Source organism: Ictidomys tridecemlineatus, chromosome 12 (assembly GCF_052094955.1).
Source record: "Ictidomys tridecemlineatus isolate mIctTri1 chromosome 12, mIctTri1.hap1, whole genome shotgun sequence".
NCBI lineage: Eukaryota > Metazoa > Chordata > Mammalia > Rodentia > Sciuridae > Ictidomys > Ictidomys tridecemlineatus.
In genome coordinates this window covers 82,240,756-82,256,903 of record NC_135488.1, presented here as the reverse complement: position 1 = coordinate 82,256,903, position 16,148 = coordinate 82,240,756, and the positions used below count along the sequence as shown (strand labels likewise).

General features: G+C 39.1%; 1 protein-coding gene across 4 annotated transcripts in view; it reads right to left on the bottom strand.

Moving 5' to 3' along the window:
- The window catches only part of Fshr (follicle stimulating hormone receptor), a 155,480-nt gene extending 140,028 nt beyond the window's left edge, over positions 1-15,452 (bottom strand). For 2 of the 4 annotated variants that reach the window (XM_078029230.1, XM_078029231.1), the window contains exon 1: positions 15,183-15,452. In XM_078029230.1, the coding sequence (XP_077885356.1) occupies positions 15,183-15,337 (155 nt within the window). In that variant the 5' untranslated portion in view covers positions 15,338-15,452. The remainder of the gene's footprint in view (positions 1-15,182) is intronic. The other 2 variants (XM_005324470.3, XM_078029232.1) reach the window with 1 other exon arrangement.
- Between the last annotated feature and the right edge of the window lie 696 nt (positions 15,453-16,148).

The following is a 16,148-nucleotide window of genomic DNA, read 5'->3' as shown; positions in this document are numbered from 1 at the left end:
GAATGTGGGCAGGTTGAGGGGTGATAGTTAATTTGTATGTTTTCCTTTTGGACTGCCAAGAATGTTTTAAAATTGACCATGGTGATGCTCATACCTATCTTTGAATATAAAAACCATTGAAATGTACACTTTAAATGGGTAAATTGTTTGGTGTATGAATTATGTCTCAATTATTTTTGTTTTTCAAAAAACAAGCTACAGTAAAAACAAGTCAGCAGTGGAATTCTTGTGTTCATAATGTCCAGAAAGTTTTTTTTTTTGTCTTTTCTTTTTTCAACCTGGGGATAGAACCACCCAGAGTTTCACACATGCAAGGCATGTGCTTTACCACTGAGCTACAATCCAGCTTATGCCTCAGAAGCTTGGAAATTGCAGGCTTAAAGTTCTTAACTTCGGAAACAGAGGATAGGCAATGCCTTTAATTAACCATATAACCTTAGACAAGTCATTTCATCTCACTAGTCTTCATTTTTCATTTCTAAAACAAGGGGAGAGAAATAGTATATACTGTCTCAAGTTCATCTAGCAAAATTTCTCTGATTTGAAGAACAAGGAAGGTTTGCAAAGGAGACTTGGCCTATCTAGGATTTTAAAAAGGAATTTTTGTGTCTATGACCTATTTCTCAATGTACATACTGCCTTTATTTGTCAACACGTTAGTTCCTTTGAGTACTTATAAAAGTCCCATTTGCCAAAATATGTTCTTAGTTAATCAGTCACCATATCCATTTCTTGAAGTGTGTTTTATAAAACATGGATTAGACAAAGTTGGACAGCCTCTGAGAGTCTAGAACTGGGGCTATACCATGCAGCATTTTTCAAATTCTTGATTTCACCATGGAATTATGTTTTTATGTAATGTCTTACGTAAATAGGGCTGTGAGGAATGCACATTTTTAAAAGCCAGAGCATAGGGCTAGCTGTTAAAAACTTGGGATCCAATCTCACAGTAAGATTTATATTTCAATTTCAGAGACTTAGAAATTAGAGAAATCTTTAAGGTTCTGAAGATAGATTTATTAACGATGGTATTGTGACAAGTAGTAGAAGAGATATTTTCAGGCAACTGAGCCACCTTGGTGCCTCTCATATGGTATTATATAGCAAGCTGTGTGTATTGGCCTACATGTTAAATAACAACCAAAGTGAGAAAATAGGGATACAATTCTCCAAATCTAGAAATACGTCTTAGAAAAGAGACTGTGAAATCATGTTAGATCAATATAAACTTTTTTTCTGAAACTCTATGGAGTTCTTGAAACATCATCATCAAGGTTCATTTCATTCAATGAGGACCATTTAGGGAGTATGTACATGACTTCTGAGCCTCCATCAAGCCCTCTATTTCACACAGCGTTCCTTCTGCTAAGCCTCTGCACCTGCAGAAGATCAGCTACTCAACCTGCCGAGCGTTAGCTATTTCTGGGGAGCTATCTTCATAGAAAAAGTGTGAAAGGCAACAGAGAGTTGGAGCCAGCCTGTCAACTGCCTCCTTCACAGGCATAGAGATGCTCAAACAGCTCCTTAACGTTAAATGGTTTCAGATTATTTTGTATTTTACCAATGGAAGCATGCACTGATATTTACTTTTTCATCTTCATCCTACTTATTCATGATCCCCTGAATCACTCTTTATCTGTATTCTTGTCTCCTCCTTATTGGCTGGTTACGAAGTACCTAACCTGGCTGGGTGCAGCAGAGGGTGCAGTGCTAACCCTCACTTTGTTAGCTCTGAGGGGCAGGATAATAGGTAAATTTTGTATTATAAATGACTCCAGCCTCACACATATATAAATCCTCAAATGAAAAACTTAGACTAGTTCAGAGGAGAGGGAGATCCTCTGTTCTTTTTTCATGATTAGCACAAAAAGGTACGTTTTAAAATCAGCTCTTTCAGGAATGTAAATTTAAATTGTGAAACCAAGAAGTTGGTGACTTTGGGCTATTCTTCCTTTGATTTAATTTTTTTCTTACTTCCAAAATTGGAACAGTGAAAGCTGTAGTACAAAACTATTTTGTAAGACAGTGAAAGGGCATATAGCATAGTGACATAGTAGGACTAGGTGTATATATATATGACATATATATATAATACATAATACATAATATATATGTAAGGTTTTATGTAAATAGGGATGTGAGGAATATATAATATGTGTATCATATATATATATATATCACTCAATTTTCCATTTTAAATATTTACTTGAGAGGGCTTTTCATTTATTCATTCAATGCACATACATACATGTTGAACATGTACTTTGTACCAGAAACATTGCAACATAGTGGAATTCTTACCATCACACAACTTTAATTCTAGTTTATAGTGGCTAAGGGTGGGGAAAAGAATATATCAAAAAAAACCATTCAAGTTGCAGTAAATTTATGAAAGTAATAAGAGCATTACATGCTAAAATAATGGAGGATGGAATTATAATACATTGGACAAGAAAGGCCCCTCTGTTGGGGCAGCATTTGGTGGAGACTGGAAAGATGAGAAGCCATGTAAAAAGGAGAGAGAAAAACATTCTGGACAGAAAAAAAAAAAAAACCCAAGTAAAAACACCTCAGGTAGAAAGAAATTGGTGTACTGGAAGAGTAGTAAGGGGTCCAGGTGGGTCCAGGGTGGCTAGAGAACAGTGGTGATAGGTAAGCATTACAGCATGAGCATTATGGAAAGCAAGCAAAGGCCAGACCATGTGATGATTTATTGTCATGGAAAAGCACATATGCTTTCCATATTCGAGAAGAATTTGGTCTATTTTGCTCTCTGTTAAATCTCCAGTACCCAGAACACTGCCTCTCATGGTAGGTGATCAAAAAACATGGGTTGAATAATTTTTATTCTAAATGGAATTTTAAGTAATTGTATGCCATAATGTTTTAGAAAGACACTCTTGCTGTCACATGGGGGGATGGACTGTAGATTCAATTGAAAGCAAAAAATGGAAAGTGATGGGAGCTATTGCAGTCGCCCAGATAAGAGATGATTGTGGTCTGAGCTAAGGTGGTTGTAGGGACAATATGGAGAAGTGCAGATTTTAGAACTGTATTTTGGTGGGCTAAATCCTCAGAATCTGGCCATGGGTTGATTTGAGGGTGAGGATTTGATGACATATGCATTTATACAGATAGCAAAGACTAGGAGAAAAGTATCTATAGGGCTTGGGAAAGGAACATTTGGTGCATTATTTTTGTTGTTGTTGTTGTTGTTGTTGATTGTGAGATGACAGTTAGGGATTCAAGTGAAGATGTCAAAGTTTGAGTTGGATATTCCATGTCAAAGGCTCCATGGAGTGGACAGGCATGCCATATACATTATGAATGTAGGTTATATTTTAAAACATGGGACTGGATGGGATCATCTTACACAGTCCAGATACATGAGAGAGGAGGGTCCAGGGTGAAGCCAGGCCCTGAAACACTCAGAGGCTGGCTAGCAGTACAGAACTCAGAAGAGGAGATCAGGGTTTGGAATGAGACATAGGGCAAAATGTAGTGTGGTGTCGCAGAAGTCTGAAGTCAAAAGGAAAAAACAGAGCAGGTGGATGGTCAGCTACCTGGTGTGCTCCTGAGAATGTATAATACGTGAAGAGAGAAGAGACCACAGCCTTTGTCATATGAATTGAGGGTATTGCTCTGCTACCCAAACTTTTATGTTTTTATTTGAAAAATAATTTAAGCAAAGTATAAAACATACTGAAAATAAAGAGGTTTATTGACACTTGTGACAAGAAGAATTTTCATTGGAACCCATAGAGACAGAGCCTGATTGAGTGGGTTGAATAACTAATGGGGATTCTGGGTAGGGATGGCATATTAAATAAAAAACTATTTTTTCCTCCTGAAACCACACTGAGACGATAGTAAGAGACTTTTTTTTTAAAGGCATAAAACCACAAGGAAACAAGAATAAGATTAACAAAATATTAGGATCATGCAGAAGATGGATGTATGTGGATTTGAAACTAACACTGCCAACATCTCCTGGAAACTGGTTAGCAACATAAACTCTGAGGACCCTCCTGAAGTATATTGAATCAGAACATGTATTTTCACATTATAGTCCTCTCATTTGCATGTACATTGGAGATTGAGAAGGGCTAATTTGACAGACTCAAGAAGACCTAATCCTAAAGCAATGTGATTTGTACTACACCATCCTTAATATAACTCAGGAATTGGAGCCACTGGGTACCTGTGGAAGTGGGGCAGGAGGTGGAAATAAGGTGAGAGGGATAAAATAAAGAGCAAAATTTAAGATGCAGTCAGATTTCCCACTCAGAACAGTTAGGTAAGAGGTCTTACCCACCTCAGCAAAACACTAAAGATGTATTCTTTAGAGACAGTAAAATAGAGTTCCTGGGCTGGAGGGTACCAGGCACCACTTGTAAGTGCTGGATACTGAGATCATACCCCCACCCCAGCCCTCTTCCCAGCTACTAGAAGTGTCAGAATGTTGGCAGGGAGGGCTTTACCCTCTAGGTAGGAGTTGGGGAGCATCTTCTCTAAGGAATTTGACCAGCCTGAGTCAAGACCTGAAGATTGTGATGCAGGAATTTCTGACTTAATGACCCAGCTGATTCTTTTGCTGAGGTCCTTGTAGCTTCTGTTGCTGTTGTTGCTTGTCTTCTTTCTCCAGGATCTTCCCTGAGAGATCTGCTTCTAAGAGCTGCTTTGTTGTTCTCCTATCTGGCTACCAGAACTGTTTGTTCTCTTTCCACTTGTCTCTAGTATTTGTTTGGGGGAATTAGATGCCTTTCCAAGACTGTGTGTTCTTATTGAAGGGGTTCAGCAGTTTTTCACAATCAGAGGCATGATAAGCAATTTTGCTGCTGTACATAGTATCCCCAGTGACCTCTTTGCTTCTTCATAATTCTTCTATTTTCTTTTGTTGCTTTCCCAGTTTGTTTTCTAACTTAAAACTGTCATGTGTTTTCCCCCAATACCTATACTTAGAGAAATGCTGCAGTGCTTGCCCACAAACAAATTCTGTTAAATGAAGATTTCTTCCATTTCTGTACTAATCGGAAATCAATTAATTAACTAATTAATTAATTAACTAATCAGAACCAGCTGGGTCATTAAGTCAGGTGGTCAAATGACAGTGACAATGGTTTGGGGCTGAGTGTTGACACTTGATCAGGCTGTGATCTGATGATGGGTAGCGATCATTCTACATTTAATTTGCTTTTCTATTCTAAAGCTAACACAACTTTCCAAATAGTTTGAAATTTAGAGGAAAGGGAAGTAATCTATAAGTTCAACAACATTCAATAATTCCGTATTAGTGTCCCCCGTATGCCAAAGCAGGTGTGTCATTTTCAGAAGCCTAAGGGCTTTGTTAAGGCAAACTCTATGTAATTACCGGTTTCAAAGACTATACCCTGCTGCTCTGGGGGGAAGCTGGCATACAGGGCCCATTGACAGGCAAACTCTTACCCATAATAGCATTCAGGAACACAAGTGGCTTTAGGAAAAATTATGAAGTTGGAAAAGCAATAGAGTAACTTAAATTTCCCCCTTTGGTGCATTTTCTCCAACTTCTCTATCAGTCCCTTTCATCCAAACTCAAAGGATCCAGTCTCTTGGATTTTCACAGTTTGAAAACGTTTAGATAAACTTAAATATTTGGATATCTGCCAGTTAAACTCTATCATTTATTTGCTGGTGTTAATTTGTCATTCTGTTTTATTTCATAGTTTGTAAAGCAGATATTTGGGAAGTGGCCCTGCCCAGCTCCTGAAATCAACACTAGAGGAGGCAGAGGTGCAGGTCTGGATGGGTCAGGCTGATGATTGCCTTCTCATCAACTTTCTTCCGGCATCAGACAGACAGCTACCCTCTCATTGGCTTTCCCTGGGCATCCATTTCTTTTAGCTCTCACAGTCTGTGATTCACATCACACAAAGAAACATGCAATTAATTGTCAAATTAGTGGTTTTGACAATGACTATTCTGGGTTCCAATGGAGATTTTGATTATTGTGGGTAAGAGTGAGGAAAAACATTATCGTTATTACTTTGTTTGATGTTCTTTTTTAGCAACTTCATAAGAGCAGGGACCTTGCCTCTCCTATTGATTGTTTTCTCCCAAGTGCCTAGTATAGTGTATTGCACATATATAATCAATACGTATTTGCTGTTGAAAGAAAACTTCATGAAAAATGAGCCTCTCTACTGTGGTCTCAAAGGTGAATAATACTGGAGTAGGAGAATATATTCAGTTTGGAGAAAATAGGACAGGCTCAAGTTGAGAATATAAAGGTGTACCTGGGAGCCATGGAAAAGAAAGTAGTTTGTAGAATAAAGGGCCGAGAACATGGGAGATGAGAGAGGAGACACAAGAGTTTATCAGATACTGAAATAAGAAGGGTATCAATGCCAAATGTATGACTTTAGCTTTTTGTCCTGAATATGGTCATTGGAGTTCAGAGTAGGGCAGAGCTCAGGACAGGAATCTGGGAGGGGAGAAGACAGAAGGCTCAAAGAGCAATTGAGAGGTTAGAAAAGCACAGTAGAGGTAACACTCTTTTCTAGGGATGTGATCCTATATACTGAACCAAATTTTAATGAACTATTATAAATTTAAACTAAAGCCACTCATGAAAATCTAGTACTCAAGGCTATGACTCAGCCATCTCAGAGATCTCTGTCTCTCATGCCCTTCTTATTCCAAGAGGATACTAGAGGAGGTGCAGTGTTCAGTGTGACCTGTCAGCCTTTGTTTATTTAAGTACAAAATAATTGTTGGAGCTGGGATTCCGCACACATTCTTTTTTTTTTTTTTTAAATCCCTACCAAACTGAAAGTAACAGGAGGGCTGTTTGTATGTGGGTTTCCATGTTGCTTTTCAAAATAGCAGAACTGTCCATTAAACCAAAGGCAAACGTCCTCACCTCTTAAATCCCACAGCTGTAATCACAGCATTGAAGCATTCAAAAGCTGCTGGAATCTGAGGCCTAGGAAAAGCTATTGGTTTGGAGAAAGTCAGTGTTATGGGCCAGGCTATGGGCAGTGACCAAACAGACTCCATTTTACCCTGAGACTCCATGTCATGTGAGAAATACTTCTCCCATGAGAAAACTCTGCCTTGGCCAACCTGATCCTGCTTAGCACACCCTGCTTAGAAATGCAAATGCTTCTGTTCTTCTTATGCAATGTAAAATTGTTCTCTTTTTGGTTCTCATTTTTCTTGGACAATGTACGCTGTCAGAAAATGATTGTCTAGATATTAGTAACCATTATATAACTTGTACTCAACTAGGATCATTTTGAACCACTTCCCCTTCTGCTTAATTTTAGATCTCATGATGTTTGTTTGTGGTTTTGAATCATAGCAACAGCCACTATGATTAGTGTGCTTTTGGACTGTAAAGGTGTATTGTAACCCTTGGAGGTGGTTGGAGGGTGTAGACTTTCAGCCTGTCCCTTGGCCTGCAAGCTGGTGAATCCGGACTGCTAGCTGGTGAATAAATGTGCCATCTCCCGTTTTAAGATCAACTTGGTGATTTATTGCAATCTCACCATAACATTTGTACCTGAAGATGTTTGTGAAGTCAAAGCATTTTAGATTTGAAGTCAACAAAGCATCACTTTGCCTCAATCTTTCAACCAACATCTCATAAGTTTTCTCTCTGATATCCTTAGCTAGCTGACCTTTATGCTTTGCTGAAACTTAAACTTTTGGGATCCCTATTTTGCAGGGGTTTTCACTGAGCTGGGCATTAGGGAGATGTTGTGTCTTTTCCTCTATTTCTAACACAGGATTCTGTGATGGTTCTGGGTTGGTTCTTGCTGAAAGAGGTATAGAGGAAGACATGAAAGAAAGTAGATTCAAATCACTCATAGACTAAAAGTATAATTGAGTTCAAATCCATGACAAGGGTTTGGTTGCTTTTTGAAATAGTTTTTTTGCAAGCCCTCATGAAGATTTTCAGATCAGCTGGCATATTCCATATGAAAGACCAAAGTAATGGCATGCTCAGGTCAGAGATATGAAACACACTGTGAGATACTTCAGGGAGAGGTCAGATTAAGAACCAACATCCAAATCTCATTATAATCAGATCCTAGGCAATTAAAAATAATTACTCTTTTTCCTAGCTGACCTTGTGGGATATATAAGCTAGATCTAGTCTAAATAAAGCTAAATTGGAGAGTCTACATCTAACAGCTTTTAAAAAAGCATAGTCCAATCAACCACAGTAACTAGATAACCCAATTAGTGGCTTTGGAGAATGATAATCAAAAGTTAAATGGTTTTCCCATTTTCTGCCATGATGTCCTGCTTCTGAAGCTCAAGTTTCTTTAGTAGAAGACTTGGATGAGGAAGGACAGCAAGCACCTTTAGGTAAACAAGGAGATTTTATCATTACCAAGTGAGTGCAGTTCTGTACTTTCAAACCCCTACTTTTCAATTGCTGATAATGACTCTGTAAATTATAGCTCTTAGCCAATTCTCAGGGTAGAGTTCATCTTCTACTTTAAAAGATTCTTTCCTTACAATGTAATTGCCACTTTTTCAAGGTACTGCATTTCTATAGCTATTTCTTTCGTCATTTTTTTTTTCTGATTCCTCTGTGGGGAATAGAAACCTCTCTTTCCCCTAGCCCAATTAAATTCTAAATGTTGGACATAGGCATATCATTTCTCACTAAAGTAGAGGATTTTGCATTAAGAAAAGGGATTATGTATTCATTAGCATGAATGCTGTGCTATTTGTTTCTTTCAAAGAAGTATCTAGACATGGAGGCAGGAATGTGTGGACTTGGATACCTAGGGCAATATGAACAGTGGAGTTTTTGGTTTTGATAACCAGAGAGAATGTCCACAATTAAAATATATCTAGGGAATATAGGAAACCATTCAGGTGCGCTCTGATCCTAATTGGCAAAATTATTTTTCTTTGAACATTTTTTCCTGGTTTAAATTGATTTTGTTTAAGCAGTTTCATTCATTTTTTTTCTTGCTAAGTAGAGAGAAGCAGATACTATTATTTAAGTCAAAAGAACTGAGTGACGTGCCTAGAGTATGGAATATTCAACTTTTAACCTAGGAGACTTGTTTCTGTCTTTCTGAATGTATTAATAGATTCTGGAATAACACCAGCATTTTCTTAAAACAAACACATAAAAAAGCAAGGGAAACAAGAAAACTATCAAATCCTATAGTAGTTCACCACAGGAGAGAACAATAACCATCTTTTATAGAAATCTTTTCTTCAATACTGAGAGCAGAGCAAATAAACAGATGTAATTCCCCCTGATTTATTAAATCATTTGTTCTACACGTAATTGAGAGCCTGGAACATACATTGCTTTGAACCAGGCACAATAAGCAGTACAAAGGAAATTTTCACTGCAGTTGAAGAAATAAGACACACATGAAAAATTAAATGCAAAGCAAGATTAAGTGTGAAATGCACTGCAGCAGGGTTCAGATGATTGCAAGATTAAGTAAAGACAGGCCGATAAGAGATGACATAATGAAAGAGACAAAATTTGAGTGAGATTATAACTAGCATGCATTGCAAGAGGCAAAGAAGAAACTTAGGAGAGCACAATGCAAGAAACATACCATAGAGATACAGGGAGATGAAATGCACACACGGTGCTTAGAAAGTCCACATCAGCCTGTGGAGTAGGTTCCTCCTGAGAATGGTGAGAGGTAAGTCATAAAGGTGAACTATTGAGCTCTTGAATGATTTCGAACTAGGGCATCATAACATGGTGGTAGTGGTGTTTTATAGAGGAAATGGAATGATGGTGTGCAGGTTGGTTTGGAAAAGAGGGTTTGGTAGGAAGGAGATAAATTAGAAAGTAATTAGATGGTCTAAGCCCAAGCAAAGACAATGGCAATGAAAAGAGAGAACTCTTGCTATCAGCAGTATGAGAGGATTTTGTGAAATGATTAGACATGTGATTGGAAAAGTTTGAAACTTACATGACATTAACAAGTAACAGCTAGTTTCCTAATGGCTGTAGTCAATACTTTAGAATCATTTTCTTTATGAGAATACAGCACATTCTTTAACAGCTGCTTCTCAAGCACAAAGCAGTGAAAACCCACTTATAGGTCCATCTCTAGATATTATTGAGAACTGAGTGTGGAGTCAAGAGGTCTGGTTGTGGTTCAGACTTTATGAAGGATTCTCTCTGAGGTTGGATATACCAGTCTTTTAATCTTTCCCAAAGTATGTTCTGTGAAATATTATCCCCAAAGATGTTCTTAGGAACAACATTCCACAATTAAACCTGTTTGCAAACATCAAAAGCTCTTTCACTTGGAGATCACACAATTTACTGGCTTCCCCTTTTGCACAGAACACTAATACATTGCTCAGAACTAAGGGCCTACTAAGGATAGACTATAAACTAGACACACTATTGAGCTCCTAAATAAATAATAATCTTGGGTCATGGAGTATGGAGAATGATCTAAACCAAGACAACACCACAAGGGTAGGAGGCAGAGAAAGAAAATAAAAAAGGAAAAAGATAATTAGATAATTCAGAGTGCTCATCAAATGAGATTGCAGAGAGGTGTGGGAATGTGCTGCAGCCTACAATACAATCCCTGTGCAGATCTCCCTAAGCCAGGAATGACCACCAGTGGACCCTTCTCTTCTTTGGTGTTATGGTCATCTGACCCTGCTGAATAAAAAGATGGTTGTAAACATACAATTGCCTTGACTTAAATTTTCAGATTTAGAATGGCTGTTTACATCTCCATAGAAATTCTAACTCTAGAAAGAATAAGGCAAGATTAAAAGGACCTTTCTAGATTCACTGACTGTCTCCAGATGAAGTAGTTTTGACAACAATTCAGAAATCAAAATTCTTTTGACAATGGTCTGAATGAAGCTGTTCCCTGGGTTCTTGGCAAATATTTACAACCTTAAGAACTATATATATATATATATAGTTCATATATATATATATATATATATATATATATTTTTTTTTTTTTTTTTTACTTAGAAAGTAATCGCATAGAGGTTAAGGGCTCCAGCCAACTGGGAAGAGAAGATTATTCTTAAATAAGAGGAAGATTGCAAACTTTCTCAGAATTATAAAAAAATCTTTATATCAATTTTCCAAAGCAGTTTCATTCCTCTTGACTGATTTGCTCCTCATGAAAGCCCTGTGTGGTAAGTAGCTTTTGCCTAGTGTTTTGCAGGTAAGAACGCTGCCATAATCACTATCAACAGCATGAAAGACTTTGTGCAAAGTGTTTTACCTACATTGTCTAATTTAGTCCCCATAGCAATTCTGTGAGTTAGGCACACAATGTAATTTCCTTTATATAGCCAAGAGCCCAGAAGACAGAGCCAAGACTTAATGGCAGAGCCTCAGTTTAAACTCAAGTATCTCAGATTCTAGATGCTGTCCTCTACTATCTCTGACTCATCAGAACCAGTTAAAGGATGACCTGGAAATATTGCCTCTGAGCGACCCAACTCCTGATCTACTCACCTAGTGTATTGCTCTCTGCATCTGCTTGTCATCTCAGATCCATTCTCTTAGGTATAGCCTAAACCGGAAGTGGGTGACATACAGCCTGTGGGCCAAATCTGACTTGCTTTATGATTTTTTTATGGCCCATCAGCTAAAAATCTTTTCCATCTTTTTACATGGTGCAAAAACTCAAAGGAATAAATTTTTGTGATGGGAAAATTAAAACCAAGTTTCAGTGTCCCTGAGGTAAGTTTTGCTGGACCACTCTATGCTCATTCGTCTATCTGTTATCTATGGCTCCTCCATGCTGCCATGATAGAGTAGTTGTAAAAGAGACTCTATGTCCTAGACAGCTAACTTTTGGTCCAAATTCCTAGAACACCACCCTAGAAGAACCCAAGTCATGCATAGGAAATATAAACACAGATTCAAATCCAGTTCCCAGTTCTGCTATCCAGGAGCTTCAGGGTTGACTCTGCGCACGTTATTCAACTTTTCTGTGCTTTGGCTTCCTTCATTTGAGAAACAGAGCTGTCTGTAATGCCATATTTGCAGTACTGCTGTGAACATTTCATGAAGCAGTATGTGTAAGTATGAAGAAAGTTGTAGGTGCCATTTGGTAAATGGAATCCACCTTGGTTGGTGATGCCTCTGCATTCTTACCAGTAGGTGCAGATCGCAGGGTATTAGAAATCTTTGGTGATAACTGGCAGATATATGAACTGAAATGAAACTGCTATGAAGTATACAGAATGATAGGATAACAATATATATGTGGTAAAACATAGGAGTTGTTTTCCTAGTGGGCCCTCAGTTATAATAAAGGTTTTTCATGTTGGTGCATTAAGCATATACAATCAATGAAACCCAGATATTCCATCTACCTGCACCGGACTTGATCATCATTAAAGCCAAGACCCAAACTTGGAAGACTGCAGGGCGAATTAGAATACTTCTAATTGAACAGAACTTTCAGCTCTCTTCTGCCAACATTCCAGATAACCCTGATCTAGTCCTTTTAAGGAGGAAAAATAAAGTAATTGTTCTTTCATAGTAACAGGATGTTGAATTCTAGTTCACTCAGTATTTAATCTACTCTTTAGCGATTAATATACTAAAAAAAAACCTTAAATAATTTCTCTACTTTTTTCTTTTTTTAAAATATTTGTTGTTTGACCTTTATTTATTTATTTATTATATGTGGTGCTGAGACTCAAACCCAGTGCCTCATGCATGCCAGGCAAGTGTGCTACTGCTAAGCCACAACCCCAGCCCTTTCTCTATTTTTTTTTCTAATAGTCAAAGCAAATTTTCTCTACTTTCCCTCAATATACCTTGCCAAGAAGATTGCCAAGCCAAAGTCTAGGTTTGTCCAACTTAAGCCCTACTGAGCATGCAGGCGAAACAATCTTCTAAAGATTAGGCACCTGGGAGACCGTTAGTACTGGGAGCTCTCAATCCTACTCATTCCTCAGGTGGGAAAAATGCCAACAACTGGCAAGTACTTTCTTATTCCTTCCTCATTTTATGCAGCTTTGTCTTCTATTGTACTGACGTAATACCTGATCCAGAGCCAGGTGTAAGGAGCATGAAATTTGTATCTGGTGCTCTTTCCAACACTCTCCCACAATCTCTGTCTATAAAATTTAAATGCCTTATGCTTTCTTTCCTCAGCTAAAAAAATGCTTTTGGATAGATATGTATTTTGGTTATTTGTGCCTTAGTATAACGTAAAAAGAGCACACTCCTGCTCCTTCTATACGCATTCATGCACACACACTGGGGATTTGGGGTGTGGGAGTGGATTTTTCCTTTCTTTCCCTTCCTCCCCCTTTCCCTCCTTCCTTCCTTCCCTTCCTTCCTCCAGCCCATCCTTCCTTCCCTCCCTTTTCCACCTATGTTTCTGTGAAGAATGAAACAAATTTTTTTTTTTTTAAATTCTCTTCTGGCAAAGAGGTTTCAGATAGACAACAGACTGCAGCAGAAGGGAGTTTTAGTGGGTAGAGGAGCTCTCTCTGCAGATGCCTCTGGATAGGAACCCAAGACTAGAGGACACCAAGGGTAACCTGGCAGGCCGACTATCATGTTGTCACCATTTGTCCCCGAGTGAAAGTCTGAAATGTGGCACCAACATGTGGAGTGGCATTATGGCAATTGGTGAGCTGAAAAGATGACTACCTTCTACAATGAAATTTGGAGGTGGCTGTTTGCTTTAGCAAGTGGACGGCACCACTTGACCCAAAGGGAAACACTGGAAGAAATAGGGAAGGTCCAGGAGAGATAGGAATTGTGGGTAGGGAAGGAGGAAAATCTCTATCTTTTAGTGTTCAAAACAACCCAAACTAGCAATGTATTAAAATTAGTTTAGAAGAGAGGAAGCTGTGGCTCAGAAGGGGTTAAGTCATTGCTCAGAGTCACTTAGGAGCAAGTGACTTCTTTTAGGAGACCAGGTGCCTTGGTCTTCTCTTGTGTTTAGACCCAATAAGCCAGGCTGTCTTTGTGCATAGGTTTGCTCTTCAGCATGATCAGAAATAACTGTCTCCTCTGAAGCGGTGGAGCCAAAACAGAGTCGGCCAGTTATTTTTCCTGTCTCTGCAGCTTCCTCTGGATAGGAACCAAAGATTGGAGGGTGTCTAGGGGAAAGGGGCAGGCAGACAACCACGTTGTCACCATTTGTCCCTGAGTGAAAGATCTCACCAACATGTGGAGGGTCATCATGGCGATTGGTGAACTGAAAAGATGACTACATTCTGCAATAAAATAAACGTCATCGATAGCTCTAGGGGACAAAAGGTGAAACACACCTCCGTCCAAAATAGTGGCTGCTGTTTTAAAATCCTTGGGATGGAAACACTGAGGATGCAGAGGGGTAGTAATTTCATCCTCAGACGCCCTGCCTGGTGGTGGGCTTATGTAATCAGGCACAGGTCCTGGGGGAAAGAACTGCTTGTGAGTTGAAGGGCTGATTTCCAAATTAGGTTCTGCCTCAACTCACTGTGAGAGTTTGGACAGCAGATTCCTAATTTCCAAGATGAAGAGATAGAAGAAGAGGATGTCTCAGTTGGTGCCAGGCTCTAGGAGACTGATCTACTTACTTCCTGTTAAAATGGTTTTATAAAAATTGAAAGTGGGCATCCTGTGTTTCTCCCTTCCTCTCTCCTTCCTTCCTTGCTTCTTTCCTTTTCTTCTTTATGCCTTTTGCCCTCTTCTCTCTCTCTCTCTCTCCCATTTTTCCTCAGGAAGCAAAATCTCCATGCAGGAATTATCTGCTGGTACCTTCAAAGACAGAGACTCTAACATTCATGAATTCATTGTCCTCAGGAGAGACACATTGTTTACTCTGCTGGCATCAGCCATCTTTCTGCCTCCAATTCTAGGTCTCCTAAGTTTTTTAACGTGGCTTCTGGTTTTGCTTTTCTGGCTCCACTAAAGGGAGCATGGAACCTTCGAGTAAATGTGTCGAGAAAAGACTAAAACCCCTTCCCTTTGCCTTGGGATTTAGGTTTCTACACCACCCTTCCCTGACGAATGCTGGTACAAACTCTCACCTAAGCTCCTCTGAGAGCCACAGGCAGGAGTGTTGGGCTGGGGGAGTTTGTTTTATTCAAGCCTTTGGTCAAAGCAGAAATATTTCAGCCCAATCGATATCGTCTCATGTGAAAATAATAATAGTACTCCACACACAAATGCCCGTGGTGCGGCTATTCCCGCTGATACTCACAGTTCAACTGCATTCCGGGGGAGGTCGGAGGGAATCTCTGTCACCTTGCTGTCTTGGCAGAGGAAAACTTTGTTAGAGCAGTGACAGAGCCGATGATAACATCCGGAGCCCAAGCTCAGGAATGCCAGCAAAGAGACCAGGAAGAGCAAGGCCATACTTATTTATCCATCCACCTGTTTTCTGCCTGCATTGGCAACAAGAAACTGCCTCAGATTTCAGGGACTCCACAGAGTGTCCTTCTGAGAAGAGATCTGCTTTGAGAACTTGTGAGGTCATGTGACCCACCAAGGGATGCTTTTTTTTTTTTTTTTTGTCACATCCAGTTGAGTAAAATTCCTCTGTCCCAGCAGTGATTTCTAAGGCAACATAAGCTATACCTTTATCCTTCAAGATTGGGTTTCTTATACCCTGACCCAAGGATGACAGTAAATAGAACCTTGATGCCTATCTAGAACAAGTTCCTGTTATTTCACTGCAAAAGTGTCCCTGCTGCTCACTATTCTCTTCTAACAAAGTGACATGATCAACTTTCTCTCCAAAAGACGCAACCATAAAAATGACACATCACTAAGAGGGGTACCAATGTGAAGACGGATGGGTCTTATTTCAGTCTTCAGCATCAGCTTCTTCCTCTGGCCCATCTAGTGTAAAATTAGACCATCTGGATTGAAGTCATTGATCCTCTTTCTCACTGTAATTAGTGACATTACTCAGACATAAATGGGAGGGTTAGCAATCCTCTGTAGTTATCTACAGAGATAACTGTCCCATCCGTGTGATCTATGATCTAAGGTCTGAGCTGTTACTGATGGGAATTTGGTAAATACCAACATGCTCCACCCCTTCCTCCATGTCCTTTCTGAATTCTCTCATTTCTAGGTTCTGAAGATTGCCCTTGACTTTTAGCAGTTGGCACAAATGAATTTATTAAATCTGTACTTTTAGCTTTAAGATATTTCCTGTAGG